At 48.3% G+C, this 21,731-nt stretch overlaps 2 protein-coding genes across 10 annotated transcripts in view; one reads left to right on the forward strand and one right to left on the reverse strand.

Moving 5' to 3' along the window:
* LOC126960995 (UPF0488 protein C8orf33) overlaps positions 1-21,731 on the reverse strand; it is a 200,659-nt gene that overhangs the window by 79,051 nt on the left and 99,877 nt on the right. The gene's annotated exons all lie outside the window — the stretch shown is intronic.
* ZNF16 (zinc finger protein 16) lies at positions 1,002-19,207 on the forward strand. Of its 9 annotated transcripts, none has more exons than XM_050800890.1 (3): positions 1,027-1,077; positions 4,072-4,276; positions 16,999-19,207. In XM_050800890.1, exons 2-3 carry the CDS (start codon positions 4,081-4,083, stop codon positions 18,849-18,851), a joined length of 2,049 nt encoding a protein of 682 aa, XP_050656847.1. In that variant the 5' UTR covers positions 1,027-1,077; positions 4,072-4,080; the 3' UTR covers positions 18,852-19,207. The 9 variants fall into 9 exon arrangements, with proteins under 9 accessions (XP_050656845.1, XP_050656847.1, XP_050656842.1 ...); XM_050800885.1 differs by lacking the exon at positions 1,027-1,077 and adding an exon at positions 1,252-1,333; XM_050800881.1 differs by lacking the exon at positions 1,027-1,077 and adding an exon at positions 1,359-1,577.

Raw genomic sequence — 21,731 nt, forward strand, 5'->3', positions numbered from 1 at the left:
CCAATCTCTTTGCTAAAGCATAGCGAGAATGACCTTTATCTAGCTTCCAATAAATTCCTCATCTCCAACTGAGAGCACTTCCGCCTGAACTTTAAAAAAAAAAAAAAAGGTTATCTACACAGTGTTTCTTAAATTCCAATAGAGTTTGTCGTGTATTTTTTATTATGTATTCCTGATTTTAATAGTTTAATTTGCCTGCAAAATGAACGTTAAAATATTTGTGGGTTTTTTTGGTTGTTGTTTCTTTTTTTTTTTTTTTTTTCTTGAGACAGGGTCTCACTCTCTCACCAGTGCAATGGTGTGATCCCTGCTCACTGCAGCCGCACATTCCCCGGCTCAAGCAATCCGCCCACCTCAGCCTCCTGAGTAGCTGGGACTACAGGCGCACACCATCACACCTGGCTAACTTTTGTATTTTTTGTTGAGATGGAGTCTCCCTATATTGCCCAGGCTGGTCTCAAACTCCTGGCCTCAAGCCATCTGCCTGCCTCGGCCTCCCAAGTGCTGAAATTACAGGCGTGGGCCACCACACCCAGCCTTATTTGTATTCTTTATGTCCAAGTGTACAATTCATTTCCGTATTATAAATGATCCACGCACAATCTCACGAAAACATTATCTACTGAAGTAATTTGAATTCTTCCATTTATCTTTCTGATCACTTACTGATTGAATGATTCATTTCTTCCAAAAAATGTATCCTTAGGTTTTTCTCAAACTACAATCTGTTCCGATTCTGGGGGCCTGTGTATTAAAATCTCCCACTAAACAGTATATCTCATTATCTCTGCATTTCTAATAGTGTCCCCTTTTCTTCAGTTGCCGCCTTGTCCAGTGCACGGGTGCACTCTGAAAAAAAGGGGAACAGAAGGGTCCCTGGCTCAGGGTTAGCGGGACCAGGAATGGGGCTGAACCACAGAGTCGCCCCGGCCTCCCAACGTCTAGAGTGGCTACGCTGTCCCAGACAGACCGAGCGGCGGGCCGGAAATAGGGGCGGGACTTCCGGGGGTCAGCCGGCGCTGACTGAGAGGCGTTCGTGCCGCGGTGGTGCCTGCCTTCCAAGCGCGACCTGTTGAGGTGAGTTAGTTCCGCGAAGCTCCACGCCTCGGACCCCGCACCGGTTGTCCCTGATGCCCCCGTGGTTGGGGGGGCCCAGGGGCCTCTCAGGGCTCAGACGGGGCGGGCGGCGAGACGGGGACCCTGGGCGGGGGCGGAGCCGCGCGGGGGGTTGTGGGAGCGCCGGGGGGGCGGGGCGGGGGCCGCTTGGCCTGGGCTGGAGGTCGGAGCCTCTGGGGGCGGCCTCCGGGAGGGGGGTCTCCGGGGAGAGCCCGCGGTAAGGTCGCGGCGGGGGGCCGAGCTAGGACTCTGCCCGCAGGCTGGCGGCGTTCTTGCGTATCGATGCCGCCGTTCGAGCTCGGGCGGAGCGACGGGGCAGCCGTGCGATGCGGTGGTTCCCTGCGCGTGGGAGACGTGGTGGGCTCGCGGTTCCTGGTGTTCGATGCGAAGTCGGGGATGCACAGAGCAGAGCTGGGGGAGAAACGGGGTTTCGGCCTCAGATGTCCTGCCTGGGAGGCCCAGTCAGTAGTGGAGTCGCTCTGCGTGTGGAGGAGATACTCTGGGAAGGGTGGAGAGTTTGGGCCCGTTCTCCCCCAAGGGGCAAGGTGCTGAGGGATCGGCCAGGGCCCATCCTGTGGCTGCCTGCTGTGGGAGGGTGGCGGCTGGCTCTTCCAGTTGTCTGACTGCTCGGGCGGTCTTAGCCTTTAGCCAGGAGACTCCGCTTCCAAGCTTGTTCAGGCTGTTGGCCGAATCTGTGTTTGTTGGGGTTGGTCCTCAGAAGTGCTGGCTGCCGGCCTGAGTGGCCCTTAGCTCTCCGAGGTCCTTCCACGTGGCCCTCAGATCCTTCTCAGGCTTTTAAGGGCTCATTTGATTAGATTGGGTCCACCAGGGTAATTCACGTCCATAACCTTAATTCCCTCTGCTAAGTCCCTTTTGGTATGTAGTGTAACATAAGCACAAGTTCCAGGGATTAGGATATGGACCTGGGGGAGAGGGGGGCGTTTATTCTGTGTCCTGGTAAGCAAGATTCCACGCATAATGAAGTGAGAAAAATAAGGTGTGAAGCCATAGCATAGTTGGGTGTAGTTTATCATTTAAAGGCAAACGTATGTGTATATATTTGCTGTGTAAACCTAGATTAATCTGGAACGGTACATTAGAAACAAGGGAAACTGAGTGGATCTTTGGGGGATTTTTCACTATAAATTCTTTTTACCTTTTAAATTTTGAGGTGACTATGCCCCTATTCAGAAAAAAATGAGACTTTAAAATATTTTTAAATAAAATGAACTAAATAAATATTGCAGATTATTACATCTCCCCTTGGATTGGGAGAGGTTTCCCTCGAGGAAACTGGGCATCAGCACTGTAAGGGCAGGCAGATGCAGTCACTGAGGGCCTTGTCAACCCCATCGCCTATGTCTCCTCTGTTTCTGGTGCTGTAACTGCTTTGAATCTCATCTCCCACCATTCTTCTGAACACCCTGCCAAGTTAATCTTGTGTTAGTTTTGTCTCTCCCGTCATGGAAATGTGGCCAGTGCTTCACCTTCATCTGGCAGCCAAGCTCCCTTACCATCTGTCCGTAGTGACCATCCCTGTGAGCTCTGTTCGTATCTCCTTGCCTTCTCCCTCAAGTTTTTCCCTACACTTGTCCTCTGACCTTTTCACCCAGACCACTAGTTGTGCATTCCTCCTTGATGGTGATCTGAGTCCAGGAGCATCACCCAGCCCTTCTTTCTTTCCCACATAGCTTATGGGTGACACCTACCATCACCTTGACTCCCTGCACCATCCTTCTGCCTCCTTTCTTAAGATCTCCTTTGCAGATCCCCTTGATCACACCCTCACTCTCAGCTGGTGCTCATGAAGAACAGAGGAGTCAGTGTCAGTACTTGTGAGTGAAGGGCTGAGGTATGTCAGTGCTCCCAGTGGGCACCCGGGCAGGGTATGGCGAGGGGGTAGGGAGATTCAGTAACCTGGTCCATGTGAGGAGCCCGTCATGCCTCCACATGGGAGTGTCCTGTCTTCATAGTTAGGACTGGAGATGAGCCCAAGTTTGTGAGTCTTAACAAGGATGTTGATGCCTCAAGACAGGACGTAATCACCAAGGAAGTTGGTGTCAGTGCAGAAGTGCACACTGGGGTGCCAACATGAAATGGGGAATGAGAGACTAGAAGGTAGTAGGTGGTGCAGTGGGAGAACGTCCCAGGCAAGTAAAGATGGGAACACCTGGTGAGGAGGCTTCCAGGATGGTGCAACTCAAAGACAGAATTGACCACTAGGGTTGGCAGGCGTTGACACATAATGGTGACATGTGGGGCTGCAGCACAGGCTGCCCCTGGCTGCTCAACCTTTGGAGCTGCTGTTCTCCCACTCTAGGTGGGTCTAGCGTGCCCAGCTTCAGAGCATTTTGAATGCCAGCAACAAGGAGTGATAAGAGTGGCCACAGAAGGACACAGGCCCACAGCAGGACACAGGCCCACAGCAGGACACAGCCCCACAGCAGAGTAGAGGCCCACTGCGGGACACAGGCCCACAGCAGGACACAGGCCCAACAGGACACAGGCCCACAGCAGGATATAGGCCCACTGCAGGGTGTGGCCCACAGCAGGACCCAGGCCCAGAGCAGGACACAGGCCCACAGCAGGATACAGGCCCCACAGCAAGACACAGGCCCACAGCAGGACCCAGGCCCACAGCAGGATACAGGCCCTATGGGGGCTGCCCTCCTATCATGGTAGGCCTGGGCACCGTTACCCAACTTTGCCGTAGGGTCAGAATCTTGCCCCTTTGTAGCTGTGGCCCTGGCTTGTGAGTCTGTGTCTCCGTGGCTGACTCCCTCTTTTTGGGTCCAGGATCAGGGAACATAGCATCAGCCCCTGAGACCAGGCAGCACCAGGCCCTCTTCAGGTCTTGGGCTGCAGGGGTGGAGGAAGAGACCCCGGCCTGATGGGAGGATGAATCCCTAGAGCTAGCCTGTCTGTATACTCACCTGTTTTCTTGCTGGTCTTCAGGTCCTAGTCATGCCCAGCCTCAGAACTCGCCGTGAGGAGGCAGAGATGGAGCTCTCAGCTCCAGGACCATCCCCTTGGACCCCTGCAGCCCAGGCCCCTGTGAATGATGCTCCTGCTGCGACCCACCCTGGATCTGCAGCCTGTGGTCCCCCCTGCTGTAGTGATACTGAGCTGGAAGCCATCTGCCCTCACTATCAGCAGCCAGGTACTTTAAGAACAGTTCCCCCTGGTGCCCTTATTCTGAGGAAGTGATGTCCATGGAACCGTGTGCTTACCCCTAGGAGGCATTTGTGTCATCTGTGTCATCACAGGTGGGGAGGGTGAGGGGGGTACTCTGACTCAAGGAGCCAAGGCTGGATGTCAGCAAGGAAGTTGACCTGGCCTGGCCCCTGGCACCTTGAGCAGAACTGTGATTTCCCCACTTGACACAAAGAAGTATGACATGATGGCTACCAGGGTCCTTTGATTTGCCCTGTAGTCCTGACCCCTTCCCAGTTCAACAGCCAGGCTAGTGGCAACCCCATCCCCTCAGGACTCTCCTCTGGTCCAGGCCTTTGTACTGTGGTTACCCATTTAGTTGGTCATCTAAAGCCTAGGAAGAAAAGCTGAGGAGTTTCTTGTGGGGAGATAAAGGCATTCAAAAGCAGCCTTGGAGTGGGTGTGGTGGCTCATACCTACGATCTGAGCACTTTGAGAGGCCAGGGTAGGAGGATCGTATGAGGCCAGGAGTTGAGGACCAGCCAGTATAGCATGGCAGGACCCTGTCTCTACTAAAAATTGAGAAAGGCTGGGTATGATGACTCGCGCCTGTAATCCCAGCAATTTGGGAGGCCGAGGTGGGAGGATTGCTTGAGGCCAGGAGTTCAAGACCAGCCTGGCCAACATGGCAAAACCCTGTCTCTACTAAAAGTACAAAAATTAGCCAGGTGTGGTGGCACATACCTGTAACCCCAGCTACTTGGGAGGCTGAAGCACAAGAATTGCTTAAACGTGGTAGGTGGGGGTTGCAGTGATCTGAGATCATGCCACTGCACTCTAGCCTGGGCAACTGGAGTGAGGCTCTGTCTCAGAAAAAAAATAATAAATTTTTTTAAAAAAGCACCCATATATTTTGGGGAATCCAGGAAGTCACATGCATGCCCAGGACTGGATGTGTGTTCAGAAAAGACCTTAAGACCATAAGCTTTCTCGAGAACTCTGGCTAATCTCTAGGCTCAGTGAAGGCAGTCAACTCAGAGTTGTAAACAGTTTTAAAAAAGTACCCCGACACAAAGACTGGGAGAAGTGTTTTGTTTTTATTTTTCTGTTGATATTCAAAGAAATCTCTGTCAAAACACTAGTTGAACACAAGCTAAAGAAAAAGACTTGAGTGACTGTGCTCGACAAAGAATAGTCTTTGCAAAAATAGTTTGGAAAAGTCACTAAATGAGCATGTGACTCTAGTCTTCAACAATCAAAAACAGCAAAGCCTAGGGGAGGGATACCACATTTTCATATTCAGTTGTGCAGTTTTTAACAAAGCAAAAATCATGAAGCATATAACAAAGCAAGAAAATATGTCCCATTCAAAGGAAAAAAGTAAGCTGCCACAAAGTGTCCTGGAGAAAGCACAGACATTGTACTTAACTAGACAAAAACTTTAAATCAACTGCTTCAAATATGCTCAGAGAGGTAAAAGAAACCATAGAAAACTAGGCTGAACGCAGTGGCTCACGCCTGTAATCCCAGCACTTTGGGAGGCCGAGGCGGGAGATCATGAGGTCAGGAGATCGAGACCATCCTGGCCAACATGGTGAAACCCCGTCTTTACTAAAAATACAAAAAATTAGTTGGGTGTGGTGGCAGGCACCTGTAGTCCCAACTACTCTGGAGCCTGAGGCAGGACAATGGTGTGAACCCGGGAGGTGGAGATTGCAGTAAGCCAAGATTGCGCCACTGCACTCCATCCTGGGGGACAGAGCGAGACTCCGTCTCAAGAAAAAAGAACCAGGAAAATGATGTGTGAACAAAATGAATATATCAATAAGAAATGCAATTGTAAAAGAAACATAAAAAGTCTGGAACTAAAAAATGAAGTGGAAATTTTGCTAGAGGGTTTCAGTAGTAGATTTGAGCAGGCAGAAAAATTGGCAAACTTGAAGACAGAACAATTGAAATCAGTCTGAGGAGAAAAAAAAGATCTAAGAAAAGTGAACTTCATGGCTGGGCACGGTGGCTCACCCGTGTAATCCTAGCACTTTGGGAGGCCAAGGCAAGCAGATCACTTGAAGTCAGGAGATCGAGAGCATCTTGGCCAACATGGGGAAACCCCGTCTCTACTAAAAATACAAAAATCAGGCCGGGCGCGGTGGCTCAAGCCTGTAATCCTAGCACTTTGGGAGGCCGAGACGGGCGGATCACGAGGTCAGGAGATCGAGACCATCCTGGCTAACACGGTGAAACCCCGTCTCTACTAAAAATACAAGAAAATTAGCCGGGCGAGGTGGCAGGCGCCTGTAGTCCCAGCTACTCGGGAGGCTGAGGCAGGAGAATGGCGTGAACCCGGGGGGGCGGAGCTTGCAGTGAGCCGAGATCGCGCCACTGCACTCCAGCCTGGGACACAGAGCAAGACTCCGTCTCAAAAAAAAAAAAAAAAAAAAAATCAGCCGGGCATGGTGCACGCGCCTGTAGTCCCAGCTACTCTGGAGGCTGAGGCAGGAGAATCACTTGAACCCGGGAGGCGGAGATTGCATTGAGCCGAAATCGTGCCATTGTACCCCAGCCTGGGTGACAGAGTGAGACTCCGTGTCAAAAAAAAGAAAAAAGAAAAGTGAACTTAATGGACCATGGGACACCATCAAGTAGACCAACATATATAGTAGGGATGTTCAAGAAGGAAAAGAATGGAGAAGGGGATGGAAAAAATATTTGAAGAAATAATGACAGAGTATCCCAAATGTGATGAAAGGCATGTCTACACATGCAAGAAGTTCAACAAACTGAGTAGATTTAAAGAGATCCGCATCAGGTCTCTTTCTAATCAAATTGTTGAAATACAAGGAATCTTGAAAACAGCAAGCGAGGAGCCCTATCCTGAACAAGGGATTCTGGGTAAGATTTCTAGCCAGTTTTTTATCAGAACCCAGAGGTCAGAAGGCACTGGGATGGCTTAAACTGCTAAGAGGGGGGGAAAACCCTGTTAACTAAGAATTCTGTTATCTGGCAAAATTATTCTTCAAAGTGAAGGAGAAATTAAAACATATCCAGATAGATAAAAGCTGAGGAAGCTTGTTACAAATAGGCTGCCCTACAAGAAATGCTTTTAAAGGGAGTCCTAAAGGTTGAAATGAAAGAACACTAGACAGGGACTCAAAGCCATACAAAAATAAAGACCTCCAGTAAAGGTAACTACATGGGTAAGTATAAAAGTTAGTATCCTTGTATTTTGGTTTCTAAGTACATTTTGTATTAGGTTGGTGCAAAATTAATTGTGGTTTTTGCCAATACATATTTCCTAAGTGATCTAAAGGACAAATGCATAAAAGGTCAGCATCATAAGTCTATGTTTTTTACCCCACTATATATAAAGATGTAATCTGTGATGACAGCATAAGTGGGGGTAACATTTGTAGAGAAGCAGAGATTTTGTATGTTACTGAGGCTTAACTGGTCTAAATTGTTTTAGGATGTTAGAACGTTCAGTGCAATCATCATGGTAATCACTAAGAAAATATCTTAAAAATGGGCTTGACACAGTGGCTCACACCTGTAGTCCCAGCACTTTGGGAGGCCAAGGCAGACGGATCACCTGAGGTCAGGAGTTCAAGACCAGCCTGGCCAACATGGCAAAACCCCGTCTCTACTAAAAATACAAAAATTAGCCAGGCATGGTGGTGGACACCTGTAATTCCAGCTACTCAGGAGACTAGGCAGGAGAATCACTGGAACCCAGGAGGCAGAGGTTGAACCCAGGCAGAGGCATGAGATTGTGCCACTGCACTCCAGCCTGGGTGACAGAGCAAAACTCCACCTCAAAAAAAATCTTAAAAATGGGCCGGGCATGGTGGCTCATGCCTGTAATCTCAGCACTTTGGGAGGCCGAGGCAGGTAGATCACGAGGTCAGGAGATCAAGACCATCCTGGCTAACACAGTGAAAACCCATCTCTACTAAAAATACAAAAAAGTTAGCTGGGCATAGTGGCGGGTGCCTATAGTCCCAGCTACTCGAGAGGCTGAGGCAGGAGAATGGCATGAACCCGGGAGGCGGAGCTTGCAGTGAGCCGAGATTGCACCACTGCACTCCAGCCTGGGCGACAGAGTGAGACACTGTCTCAAAAAAAAAAAAAAAATCTTAAAAATGGACACAAGAGACCAGGTACAGTGGCTCACGCCTGTAATCCCAGAACTTTGGGAGGCCAGGGTGGGCAGATCATGAGTTCAGAAGATCAAGACCATCCTAGCTAACACAGTAAAACCCCACCTCTACTAAAAATACAAAAAATTAGCTGGGTGCGATGGCACCCACCTGTAGTCCCAGCTACTTAGGAGGCTGAGGCAGGAGAATCCCTTGAACCCAGGAGGCGGAGGTTGCAGTAAGCCGAGACCGTGCCACTGCACTCCAGCCTGGGTGACAGAGCGAGACTGTCTCAAAAAAAAAAATGGACACAAGAAGTAAGGCAAGAATTAAAATGGTACAGTCCAAAAAAGGTAATACGTAGGAATACAGCAGTAGAGGAATTGAGGAACAAAAAGGGAAAAGATTTATCAAAAACATAAAATGGCAGGAGTCCTTCCTTTTGAGTAATTACATGTGAAGTCTCCAGTCAAAAGGCAAATATTGACAGAATGTGTAAGAAAGTACGGTCCAACTATATGCCACAAGAGGCTTTAGATTCAAAGACATAACAAGTTTAAAGTGAAAGGTGGAAAAAATATTCCATGCAGAGAATAACCAAAAGAGAGCTGGGGTGACTATACTAATATTAGATAAAATAGACAACAAAGAAAGAGTGTATATTTGTAAAAGAGTAGAGTCATCAAGAAGATACGGCAATTATAAGCAGATGGACATCAAAAAAGAGCGCCAAACTGTCTGAAACAGACAGACAGGTTGGAAGGGAGAAATAGCTCTATAGTAATAGAGACTTCAGTACTCCACTTTGAAAAATGGATAGAACATCTAGACAGAATAAAAACTCCCAATAAAATAAAGTCCAGGATCACAATGGCTTTTTTTTTTTTTTTTTTTTTTTTTTTTGAGACGGAGTCTCACTCTGTTCCTCAGGCTGGGATGCAGTGGCACGATCTCAGTTCACTGCAGCCTCTGCCTCCCGGGTTCAAGTGATTCTCCTGTCTCAACCTCCTGAGTAGCTGGGATTACAGGCATGCACCACCATGCCCAGCTAATTTTTTGTATTTTTGGTAGAGACCGTGTTCCCCAGGCTGGTCTCAAACTCCTGAGCTCAGGCGGTCCACCCACCTCGGCCTCCCAGAGTGCTAGGATTACAGACGTGAGCCACCACACCTGGCCCACAATGGATTTAAAGGTGAATTTAATGAATTAATACCAGACCCTCACAAAGTCTTCCAAAGGAGGAGAAAACACTTCCTAATTCTATAAGGTCAACATTACACTGATTCCAAAGCCAGATGAAGATATGGCTTGAAGATAAGAAAATTACAAACCAATATCCTTTATGGCTAGAGATGTAAAACTCCCAACAAATAAACAGAAAACTGAATCCAATAGCATATTAAGGGTATTATGCCTCGTGACCAAGTGGGATTTAACCCAGGATGAGGGTGGTTCGACATAAGAAAACCTAGTGTTGTAATTCATCACGTTAATAGAATGAAGGAGAAAAACTGATCATCTCAATTTATGCAAACAAAACATTTGACCAAATCTAACGCTTTCATAATTTTAAAAAAAAAAAGCATTCATAAAACTTGTAATAGAAGGGGACCACCTGAACATGATAAAGGGCATTTGTGAAAACCCTCAAGCTGACATCATACACAGTAGTGAAGAACAAAACTTTTCCCCTAAGGCCGGGAACAAGACACACATGCCACTATGTAGCCTTGTACTGCAAGTTCTAACCAGAGCAATTAGTCAAGAAAAAGAAAGAAAACGCATCCAGTTGGGAAATGAAGTAAAATTCTTTTTCCATGTGACTCCATATATATGAAATCCCAAAGAATCCACAAAAGAGCTACTAGAGCTATAACAAATTCAGCAAAGTTGCAGCAACTGATCAACACACAAAATCAGTTGTTAGGCCGGGCGCGGTGGCTCAAGCCTGTAATCCCAGCACTTTGGGAGGCCGAGACGGGCGGATCACGAGGTCAGGAGATCGAGACCATCCTGGCTAACACGGTGAAACCCCGTCTCTAATAAAAAAATACAAAAAAAAACTAGCCGGGCGAGGTGGCGGGTGCCTGTAGTCCCAGCTACTCGGGAGGCTGAGGCAGGAGAATGGCGTGAACCCGGGAGGCGGAGCTTGCAGTGAGCCGAGATCTGGCCATTGCACTCCAGCCTGGGTGACACAGCAAGACTCCGTCTCAAAAAAAAAAAAAAAAAAAAATCAGTTGTTTCTGTATACCAGCCATGAACAGTGTGAAAAGGAAATTAAGAAAGCAATTCCATATACAATAGCATAAATAGGAAAAATTAAAGCCTAGGACTAAATTTGACCAAGGAGAGTTAAGACTTGTTCACTGAAAACTGCAAAACGTTATGGAAAGGAATTAAAGAAATCACAAATAAATGGAAGGCATCTTGTGTTCATGAATTGGAAGACAATATTGTCAAAACTACCTAGAGTGTTTTACAGATTCAATGCAATTCCTATCAAAATTGCAATGGCTTTTTTTTGCAGAAACAGAAAAGACGATCCTCAAATTCATATGAAGTTACAAAGAGCCCTGGGTAGCCAAAACAATCCTGAAAAATAACAAAGAGGACTTAGACTTTTCACTTTCAAAACTTGCTACAAAGCTGCAGTAATCAAAACAATGTGGTACTGGCACAAAGATAGACATACAAACTAGTGGAATCGAATTGAGTCCAGAAATAAACCCATACATATGTGGCAGGTGGATTTTCAACAAGGGTACCAAGACCTTTCAATTAATGAGAAAAGATAGCCCTTCTGCAAATGGTGCTGGGACAAGTAGATATCCAAATGTAAAAGAATGAAGTTGGAGCCAGATGTGGTGGCTTATGCCTGTAATCCCAGCAATTTGGGAGTCCAAGGTGAGAGGATCTCTTGAGACCAGGAGTTTGAGACCAGCCTGGGCAACATAGCAAGACTCTCTCTACAAAAAAATACAAAAAAATTAGCCAGGTGTGGTGGTGCGTACTCCAGGGGTGCTGAGGCAGGAGGATCTCTTAAGCCCAACAGCTCAAGGCTACAGTCAGCTGTGATCACCACTGCACTCCAGCTTGAACAGCAAAGCAAGACTCTGTCTCAAAAAAGGAGTGAAGTTTAACCCCCACCTTATGCCATATACAAAAATTAACTCCAAATAGAACAACAACCTAAATGTAAGAGCTAACAACTCTAAAATTCTTAGAAGAAAGTGTAGGGGTAAATCTTCCCAATCTTGGATTTGGCAGTGGATTCCTAGATATGGCACCAAAGCATGAGCAACAAAAGAAAAAAATGAATAAATTGGACTTCATCAAAATTTAAAACTTGAGTATCAAAACATTATCAAGAAAGCAAAAGGAAGCCAGGTGTGGTGGCTCACGCCTGTAATCCCAGCATTTTGGGAGGCCAAGGCAGGCAGATACCTGATGTCAGGAGTTTGAGACCAGCCTGGCCAATATGGCGAAACCCCATCTCTACTAAAAATATGAAAATTAGCTGGGCATGGTGGCACACGCCTGTAGTTCCAGCTACTCTGGAGGCTCTCACTTAAACCCAGGAGGCAGAGGTTGCAGTGAGCCAAGATCGCACCAGTGTACTCCAGCCTGGGTGACAGAGCAAGACTCTGTCTCAAAAAAAAAAAAAAAAAAAAAAGAAAGTGAAAAAAGCATCCTGCAGAATGGGAGGAAATCTGCAAATCGTATTTTTGATAAGGGTGTAGTATGTAGAATATATAAAGAAGTCTTACAAATCAACAACAAAACACAACCCAATTTAAAAACGGCCTGGGAATGGTGGCGCTCACCTGTAATCCCAGCACTTCAGGAGGCCGAGTCGGGTGGATCACTTGAGGTCAGGAGTTCAAGGCCATCCTGACCAACATGGTGAAACACTGTCTCTACTAAAAATACAGAACTTAGCCGGGAGTGGTGGCATGCACACGTAATCCCAGCTATTCGGGAGGCGGAGGTTGCAGTGAGCCGAGATCATGCCACTGCACTCCAGCCTGGGTGACAGAGCAAGACTCCATCTCATAAATAAATAAATAAAAGGCAAAGAACTTGAATAGACATTTCTCCAAAGAACTATGTGAATGGCTAATAAGCAAAAGAAAAGGTGCTTAATATCGTTAGTCATTAGATAAATGCAGATCAAAACCATAATGAGATTACTATTTTACATTCACTAGGATGTGTGTAATTAAAAAACTAAAAGATAAAGGATATTCAACAGAATGTGGAGAAATTGGTATTCTCATACATTGCTGGCCGAAATGTAAAATGGCATAACTACTCTGAAAAATAATTTGGTGGTTCCTCAAAAGTTTGAACATGGTACTACTACTAGATACATACTGAAAATAATTGAAGACATGTACTCAAACAAGTACATGTATATTATGTTCACTGCAGTAGTATTCATGATAGCCGAAAGGTAGAAACAGCCCAAATGTCTGTCAATGGATGAATGATTAATTGTGGTGTCTACATGCAAATGAGTATAATTTAGCCACGAAAAGAAAGTACTGTACATGCTACACGCAGATAAACCTCTAAAACGTGCGAAGTGAAAGAAGCCAGACGCAAAAGGTCACATACTATGTAATTCCATTTGTATGAAATATTCAGAATAGGTAAATTCGTAGAGACAATACAGATTGGTGGTTGCCAGGGGCTGGAGGGAGAGGAATATGGGGATAAACTGCTTAATGGGTAACAGGTTTTACTTTGGAGTGATGGGAATGTTTTGAAAATAGAGGTAGTGGTTGCATAACATTGTAGGTGTACTAGATGCCACTGAATTGTTCGTTTTAGAATGATTTTATGCTACGTTAATTTCACCTCAGTAAATTTTTAAATCAAATGAAAACAACTTGCTGTAGGAGGTGAAGAAGTAAGGAGCCCCCCATCTGTGTGTGAGGTGCCTCTGGGGATTGTTCAACATACAGCCCAGCCGAGGCACTGAGGGAGGATGTGGTGCAGCCACTGGCGCATCACAGCCACACATGGCGCCCACGCAGGCGCGGTTTATCACAGCCACGCACGGCGCCCACGCAGGCGCGGTTTATCACAGCCACGCACGGCGCCCACGCAGGCGTGGCTTGTCACAGCCACGCACGGCGCCCACGCAGGCGTGGATTGTCACAGCCACGCACGGCGCCCACGCAGGCGTGGCTTGTCACAGCCACGCACGGCGCCCACGCAGGCGTGGATTGTCACAGCCACGCACGGCGCCCACGCAGGCGTGGATTGTCACAGCCACCCACGGCGCCCACGCAGGCGTGGATTGTCACAGCCACCCACGGCGCCCACGCAGGTGTGGTTTGTCTCAGCCACGCACGGCGCCCACGCAGGCGTGGTTTATCCCAGCCATGCACAGCAGCCACACACAGCACCCACACAGGTGTGGTTTATCACAGCCACCCACGGCGCCCACACAGGCATGGTTCATCACAGCCACACATGGCACCCACACAGACGTGGTTTATCACAGCCACGCACGGCGCCCACACAGACGTGGTTTACGACTCGAGTAATTATCCCACTCATCGTAAAAGCCTTTAATCATAAAGATGTTTTCTCTTCACAAAAGGTGTGTTTTGTTCTGGAAGGGCTCAGAGCTCTTGTCCTTTTCTCCAGTTGGGTGTCAAGAGTACAGTGCAAGCAACTGTATTTGCTTTCAAATCTTTTTCTTCACCTTTAAGCCCAAAGTTTACTGACTTTTTAAAAAGATTTTCTTTGGCCAGGCACGATAGCTCACGCCTGTAATCCCAGCACTTTGGGACGCTGAGGCAGGCAGATCACCTGAGGTCGGGAGTTCAAGACCAGCCTGACCAACATGTGGAAACCCCATGTGTGCTAAAAATACAAACAAATTTAGCCAGGCGTGGTGGTGTATCCCTGTAATTCCAGCTACGTGGGAGGCTGAGGCAGGAGAATCACTTGAACCCAGGAGGCGGAGGTTGCAATGAGCTGAGATGGTGCCATTGCACTTCTGCCTGGGCTATAAGAGCCAAACTCTGTCTCACCAAAAAAAAAAAAAAATTCTAAAAGGAAAATGAAATTTTTTTATTTTATATTTCTTTTCTGTAGAGGAACTCATTTTCCCCACAGTTTCTATATTACAGAGAAGAATTATATTGAATTTAGTCAGTCCAAAAAGTGATCTCTCACCATTCTCACCTACAGAATTCACCTTTAGTTCCTGTCTCAATAAAAGACTTTGATCTATGTAAACAGTGGCTCAGGCTAGACAACCTGTTCCTCATAGTCACCATCTCCTGTTCCACACCAGTGACATCTCATCTCAGCCAGAGGTCACCAAATCCAGCTAGTGGGCTGGTTTTTATGTCCTGCAAGTTAAAAATGGTTTTGAGGTGTTTTTTAACCTCAGGAACAAGAAAGACCATATGACAGAGATCACAGAGCCGTTAACACCTGACACAGCTCCTCTCCGACCCTTCACAGAAATACCTTCCTGACTCCTGTCTGTGTTGTTGCCACAGCCTTCTTCGTCCTTCCTTGGGTCACTTCTCCACACAGCCAGAAGAGGGCAAGGGTCTCCCAAGTCAGGGTCTTGGCAGGGGCGGAGGATAGCTGGACAGCGAGTCCCAGGACATCCCTGTCAGGGCTGAAGAGTTCTGTCCAGACCTCACCTGTCCCAGCAGCCCCCATTCCTCATTGTTCCTGGGAGCCCAGCAGCATGTAGATGCCATGTTTCCCAGACACCCCCTGGAGCCACGGCTGGGGCTTCTGACAGGGAGAGCTGAAGCTCATGGGGGATATGGGGCAGCCCCTGCAGCCCATGTGGAGTGTATAACAGCAGGCCTGCCAAGGGACAGCAGGGTGGTAAAGGCACCCACATCTGTGTGCTGGCACGTAGGGCAGCTCTGTAGGAGAGGAGAGGCCTGATCCCAGTCTCCAGGAAGCAGGGAGCTGCAAGCGCGTGTTCTGGCTGAAAGCGGCACAGCATGATGTGTCTGCACCTCAGGTGTCAGGTGACCCAACATGAAGTGTCACCAGGAGACATGTGGGTGCAGTGGGCAGAGGGGCAAGTCCCAGGAGGGTCATGGTGAGGGCTGGGCCAGATTGGGTCTGCATTGACACCACAGCTCCTTGGGAACTGGAGGCTGTTATGGCAAATTCTGAAAGTCCCAGACAGGGAGGGGCATCCTTCACACCCATTCAGCACTATGGACTACAGCTAGACCAGAGGTCCTCCACTTTGGGGGATGCAGCCCTGTATCAGGGAGTGATCCAGGCTGTGGGTGACAGCCAGGGTGGGGGCGAGGAAAGTAGGTGGGGTGGTGGCATTTATGATCAGGGAAGGGCTCTCTAGCGAGGCCTGTGCAAGGGAAGCGGGTAGCACGAGGGCCATGTGGAGAGTGCTCTGGGCAGAGCAGACCCAAAGGTGGACACATCTGCCCTGCTAAGAGAATAGCAGGAGCAGAGGTAGAGGTGGGGTCTAGGAGGGCCTGGGCCACACAGGCCCAGGAGGCACTGAGAGGAGATTTGAGTGCATGATGGTGCTAGGTCTGATGCCACCAGGCTGTGGGCAGGAAGGGAGGTTGGGGGCCGGGGAAGCCACTCAGCATCCAGGTGGCAGTGTGGCCTGGGATGTCAGTTTGAATGAGAGACTCTCGACGTCTTCATTTGAGTAAGGGACACAGGGACATGAAGGTTTCTTTGTTCTGCAGGTATGAAGAGGGGAGAGGGAGATGCTGAAGCCTTTTCTGGCAGACACAGAGCTGTGTGTGCATTTCTGTCTGCAGAACGATGATGCACATTGTTACTGGGCCAGAAGTCATCCAGCAAACACCAGTCAGAATTGCAGGTTTTCAGATGTGCAGGTGGCTTTGACAGGACACAGCAGTCTCTAAAGGGTCCTCTGTTGAACAGGATGGAATCTGACGTTCCACACAGGTCCCTGCCACACTGGAGTGGTTGAATGATGCCTCCATGCGACTCGACTTGCCAGGCTCTGAGAGCCAGCTGGGTTTCTTCTCTGTGTGCAACGGGGTCTCTCTCTACTCTAGTGTCTCCTAAGACCAAGCTCAGTGCCATTAGTGTGCACTGAGAGAACTAGAGATAGGCTGGTAAGGCTCACACCTGGCAGTGTGGAGAGAAAAAAGGGTAAAATATGTAACAGTGTGAGGAGTGGTGTGAGGTGTTTTTCTGGTACAGGTGGGAGAGGTGAGAAGCAGCTGGATTTGGGCTGCATTCCAAGGTAGAGCCGACGGGACTTGCCAGTGGTTTGGTGTGGGTGTCGAAGAAGAGGGGAGTCAAGGGGCACCCAGGATTTTGGCCTGAGCCAGAAGGCAGACTGCAGTAACGTTTGCTGAGATGTGGAGTCGCGGGGAGGGCAGGTCAGTGGTACTCATCTGCAGCCCCATGCAGCCTTGTCATCCAGCACTCCTCCCACTCCTCCCTGATGCCCTCTGATCTGGACTGCCACCCTGGAGGGTCCCCTGCTCCCCTTGCCTCCTCCACAGTTAGTGGGTGCAACTCTGGCTGTCTGCGTTCCTGCTTCTGTTGCAGCACTGCCTTCCAAGTGATATTCTATTTATTGTTTCAGATTGCAACACCAGGACTGAAGACAAGGAGTTTCTTCACAAGGAAGACGTTCATGAAGATATGGAATCACAGACAGAAATATCAGAAAACTGTGCCGGTGATGTTTCCCGGGCGCCCGAGCTTGGAGATCTGTGTGATGATGCATCAGAAAGAGACTGGGGAGTCTCTGCAGGCAGGAGGCTGCCACAGTCCCTCTCCCAGGAGGGGGACTTCACACCAGCGGCCCTGGGGCTCCTTAGGGGCGCCTTAGAGGAGAAAGATCTGGCCTGTAATGGTTTTGACAGTTGCTTCAGTCTGAGCCCAAACCTGATGTCATGTCAGGAAATCCCTACAGAAGAGAGGCCACATCCGTATGACATGGATGGCCAAAGTTTCCAGCACTGCGTGGACCTAACTGGTCACGAGGGGGTTCCCACAGCTGAAAGTCCACTCATATGTAATGAATGTGGGAAAACCTTCCAAGGAAATCCTGACCTTATTCAGCATCAAATATTCCACATTGGAGAGGCTTCCTTTATGTGCAATGGTTGTGGGAAAACCTTCAGCCAGAACTCAGTTCTTAAAAGCTGTCATCGATCTCATATGAGTGAGAAAGCCTGCCAGTGCAGCGAATGTGGGAAAGCCCTCCGAGGGTGCTCAGACTTTTCTAGGCATCAGAGTCACCACAGCAGTGAGAGGCCTTATATGTGTAACGAATGTGGAAAAGCCTTCAGCCAGAACTCAAGCCTTAAAAAGCACCAAAAGTCTCACATGAGTGAGAAGCCCTATGAATGCAATGAATGTGGGAAGGCTTTCAGGCGGAGCTCAAACCTCATCCAACATCAAAGAATCCATTCTGGGGAGAAGCCGTACGTGTGCAGTGAGTGTGGGAAGGCCTTCAGGCGAAGTTCAAACCTCATCAAACACCACAGAACTCACACAGGAGAGAAGCCTTTTGAGTGTGGCGAGTGCGGGAAAGCCTTCAGCCAGAGCGCACACCTGAGGAAGCACCAGAGGGTCCACACTGGAGAGAAGCCTTACGAGTGTAATGATTGTGGCAAGCCCTTCAGTCGGGTCTCCAACCTCATTAAACACCACAGGGTTCACACTGGAGAGAAACCCTATAAGTGCAGCGACTGCGGGAAAGCATTTAGTCAGAGCTCCAGCCTTATTCAACACCGGAGAATTCACACTGGAGAAAAGCCTCACGTGTGTACCGTGTGCGGAAAAGCCTTTAGTTACAGCTCAGTGCTCCGGAAGCACCAGATAATCCACACAGGAGAGAAGCCGTACAGATGCAGTGTCTGTGGGAAGGCCTTCAGCCACAGCTCAGCCCTCATTCAACACCAGGGCGTGCACACAGGTGACAAGCCCTATGAGTGCCACGAGTGTGGGAAGACCTTTGGTCGCAGCTCCAACCTCATCCTTCACCAGCGAGTCCACACTGGAGAGAAGCCCTATGAATGTACTGAATGTGGAAAAACCTTCAGCCAGAGCTCAACCCTCATTCAGCATCAGAGGATTCATAATGGGCTGAAGCCCCATGAGTGTAGCCAGTGTGGCAAAGCCTTCAACCGAAGCTCCAATCTCATTCACCACCAGAAAGTTCATACTGGGGAAAAACCCTACACCTGCGTTGAATGCGGTAAGGGCTTCAGCCAGAGCTCACACCTCATTCAGCATCAGATAATCCACACTGGCGAGCGCCCCTACAAATGCAGTGAGTGTGGGAAAGCCTTCAGCCAGCGTTCCGTCCTCATCCAGCACCAGAGGATCCACACTGGGGTGAAGCCCTACGACTGCGCTGCTTGTGGGAAAGCCTTCAGCCAGCGATCAAAGTTGATCAAACACCAGTTGATTCACACCAGGGAGTAGCCTGTTGGGCTGGCAGGAGTGAAATTGAGCATAGTCTCCTCTCCAGCTCCACTTTGGCCATTGTCTCAGCCTCTGCCACTTCCCAGACCGAAAGCCTGCACTCAGCTCACTGCCCCACATCCAGTGGCCACATGGCCTGGGACCCTCCTTTGAAACATCCTTTACGGGCTCCCTTCTCACTGCCACGGCTCTTGCCTCTTGTGATGTCTTGAGTTTGGGTTTGTTTTTACAGCTTGTGAACAGACTGCACGTTTGTTACAAGGGAGAAGATTATGGAGGCTACATATTCATGAATAGAGTTTATTATTATAATCAAAAGTTACCAAAAAAGTAAAGTGACATTTGGTTTGAGATAACCATAGTAGTTTTTTTGATTGGTAATTCATTGTGTGGGGTGAATTCTTTGTCACTGGCTGTAATTGATATTTTGAGTAAGTCAAGTTTTTCAGGTCTGATTGCTCTGTCATCTTCCCCAGAAGTGGTACCTACTCATCACCAATTCCCTGCCCTTCTTTGTCCCTCCGTTCCAAAACTTGAACCCAAGGCTCCCCCGCCACCCCACTTTTCTTTATACAGATCTGCAATCTGAGGTCAGCTTTCTCCTCTCACTGGTCTGCTGTGACTCAGGCCCCCATGTCCTGTTCTGGGCTGCTGCACAGTTCCATGTGGCTGTTCCAGCTTCTGACTTCTGGGCCACAGAGGAAGCTCTCTCCATGCACCTCATTTTCATGCCCAAGAGCTTGCAAGCTGTTTTTTCCACCTAGTAAGTGCCCTGCCTTGAGGACCCAGCTCACTCACCCCCATCCTTAGTTCTCAGAGCTGTGCTCCTGTTCCCTGAACAAGGAGAAAGCCCAGATGCTGAGCGGCCCCTCCCTGCTAGCCAGTGGGTCTGGGGGTGTCAGGACACAGTTTCATGAAAAACCTAGCCCTGATCTGTTTTAGTAGATAAAAGTTTTGTTGGAACACAGCTGTGCCCATTTGTTTACAGAGAGCTGTGGCAGCTTCTGCACCACAGAATCGAGCACTTGTGGTAGATTCCATATGGTGCACAAAGCCAAAGTATTTCTTTCTGGTCCTTGATAGGAAAGTTTGCAAATCCTGCCTTAGGATGCTCCCTGTGACCTCAGTTGACCCTCAGGACTCAAGAGTTCTTGCAGGAGTTGAAATGTGTTTTGTGACCAAGGGACTAGTCTGTACTGTGGAGTGGCTGACTGTGTGCAGATGGGTGATTCCTGCACAGTTCCCACAGCCCCAGAACCTTCATTCTCCTTACCACTCCCCAACACACTGTACGCCCTCTGGAGAGATGCAAGACCTAAGTGTTGACCTGAGTTCTTACTGCAGTTAAGAGTTTTATGAAGATTGAAATGGTATGTGTAAAGTATTTTATTATTTTTATTTTATTTTTTGAGATGGAGTTTTGCTATGTCACCCAGGCTGGAGTGCAATGGTGCGATCTCAGCTCACTGCAACCTCCACCTCCCGGGTTCAAGCGATTCTCCTGCCTCAGCCTCCCAAGTAGCTGGGACTACAGGCATCCGCCACCACGCCCAGCTAATTTTTGTATTTTTAGTAGAGACAGGATTTTACCATGTTGGCCAGGCTGGTCTCGATCTCTTGACCTCATGATCCACCTGCCTCGGCCTCCCAAAGTGCTGGGATTACAGGTGTGAGCCACCACGCCTGGCCATGTAAAGTATTTTAAACCTGTACCTAGTCCTTGGCAATCTCTGCTAGGCATTACTAACATTAACTGAAAATTAGTATCTCACAGAAGCACTAAGAGAGCTGAAGAAATAGACTGGAGTCCAAGCTTCCGGGAAATAATCCAGAACCATCCCATGGAACTCCCCTGCCAAGGGAACTGCTGACTACTTAGGAACCCCACAGCTCTGCTGTGACGTAGGTGAGCATGCAGAAGTCTAGTTTTCCTATTTAACTCTGCTTTAAGAGTCTTGTGCGGACAGACCTGACCACCCAAACCAATTCTTGTTCTCCACTAGCAGCAAGGGAGGCCAGGAAGTGTAGATGGTGGCTTCTGTGTTGGAAAGGCTGCAGAGAGCTTCTAAAACATGAGGTTTTAGGAGATTTTGAATAGTCATAAATGCCCTTACATGTCCACTATAAGCTACATTTTTGTAGTTTTTAAATTGTGAAATAATTTCACACACAAAAGTATTACGAGTACCACAAAGAACACCCAAATATCTTCACTCAAATTCCCCAGTTAGCATTTTGCCACATTTGCTGTGTCATCATCATCTTCTCCCTCACTGTAGATACACGTTTGTCCTGAGACTAAGTTGCAGATGTGATGCACCTTACCCCTAAATACATCAGCATGTGCTTCCTAAGAACAAGGATGTTCTTTTTCACGACCATAATATTTGTTGGAAAATGAATTGGGTTTTTTTGAGGCCGGGTCTTGCTCACCCAGGTTGGAGTGCAGTGGTGTAATCACAGCACACTGTAGCCTCAACCTCCTGGGTTCAAGCAGTCCTGTCACCTCGGCCTCCCAAATAGCTGGGACCACAGGTGTGTGCCATCACCCCTGGCAGGTTACTTTTGTTTTTTGTAAAGATAGGGTCTTCCTATGTTGCCCAGGCTCGTCTTGAACTCCTGGCCTCAAGTGATCCAGCCAAAGTGCTAGGATTATAGACGTGAGCCATTGTGCCTGGCCAGAAAGTGAGTGTTGGTGACATGCTCTAATCTATAAACCTTGTTAATGTTTTGCCAGTTGTCCTGGTAATGCCCTTTGTAGAATTTATTTATTTATTTATTTATTTTTGAGACAGAGTTTTCCTCTGGTTGCCCAGGGTGGAGTGCAATGGTGTACTCTTGGCTCACTACAACCTTCACCTCCTGAGTTCAAGTGATTCT

This window comes from Macaca thibetana, chromosome 8 (genome assembly GCF_024542745.1).
Source record: "Macaca thibetana thibetana isolate TM-01 chromosome 8, ASM2454274v1, whole genome shotgun sequence".
In the NCBI taxonomy this organism is placed as follows: Eukaryota; Metazoa; Chordata; class Mammalia; order Primates; family Cercopithecidae; genus Macaca; species Macaca thibetana.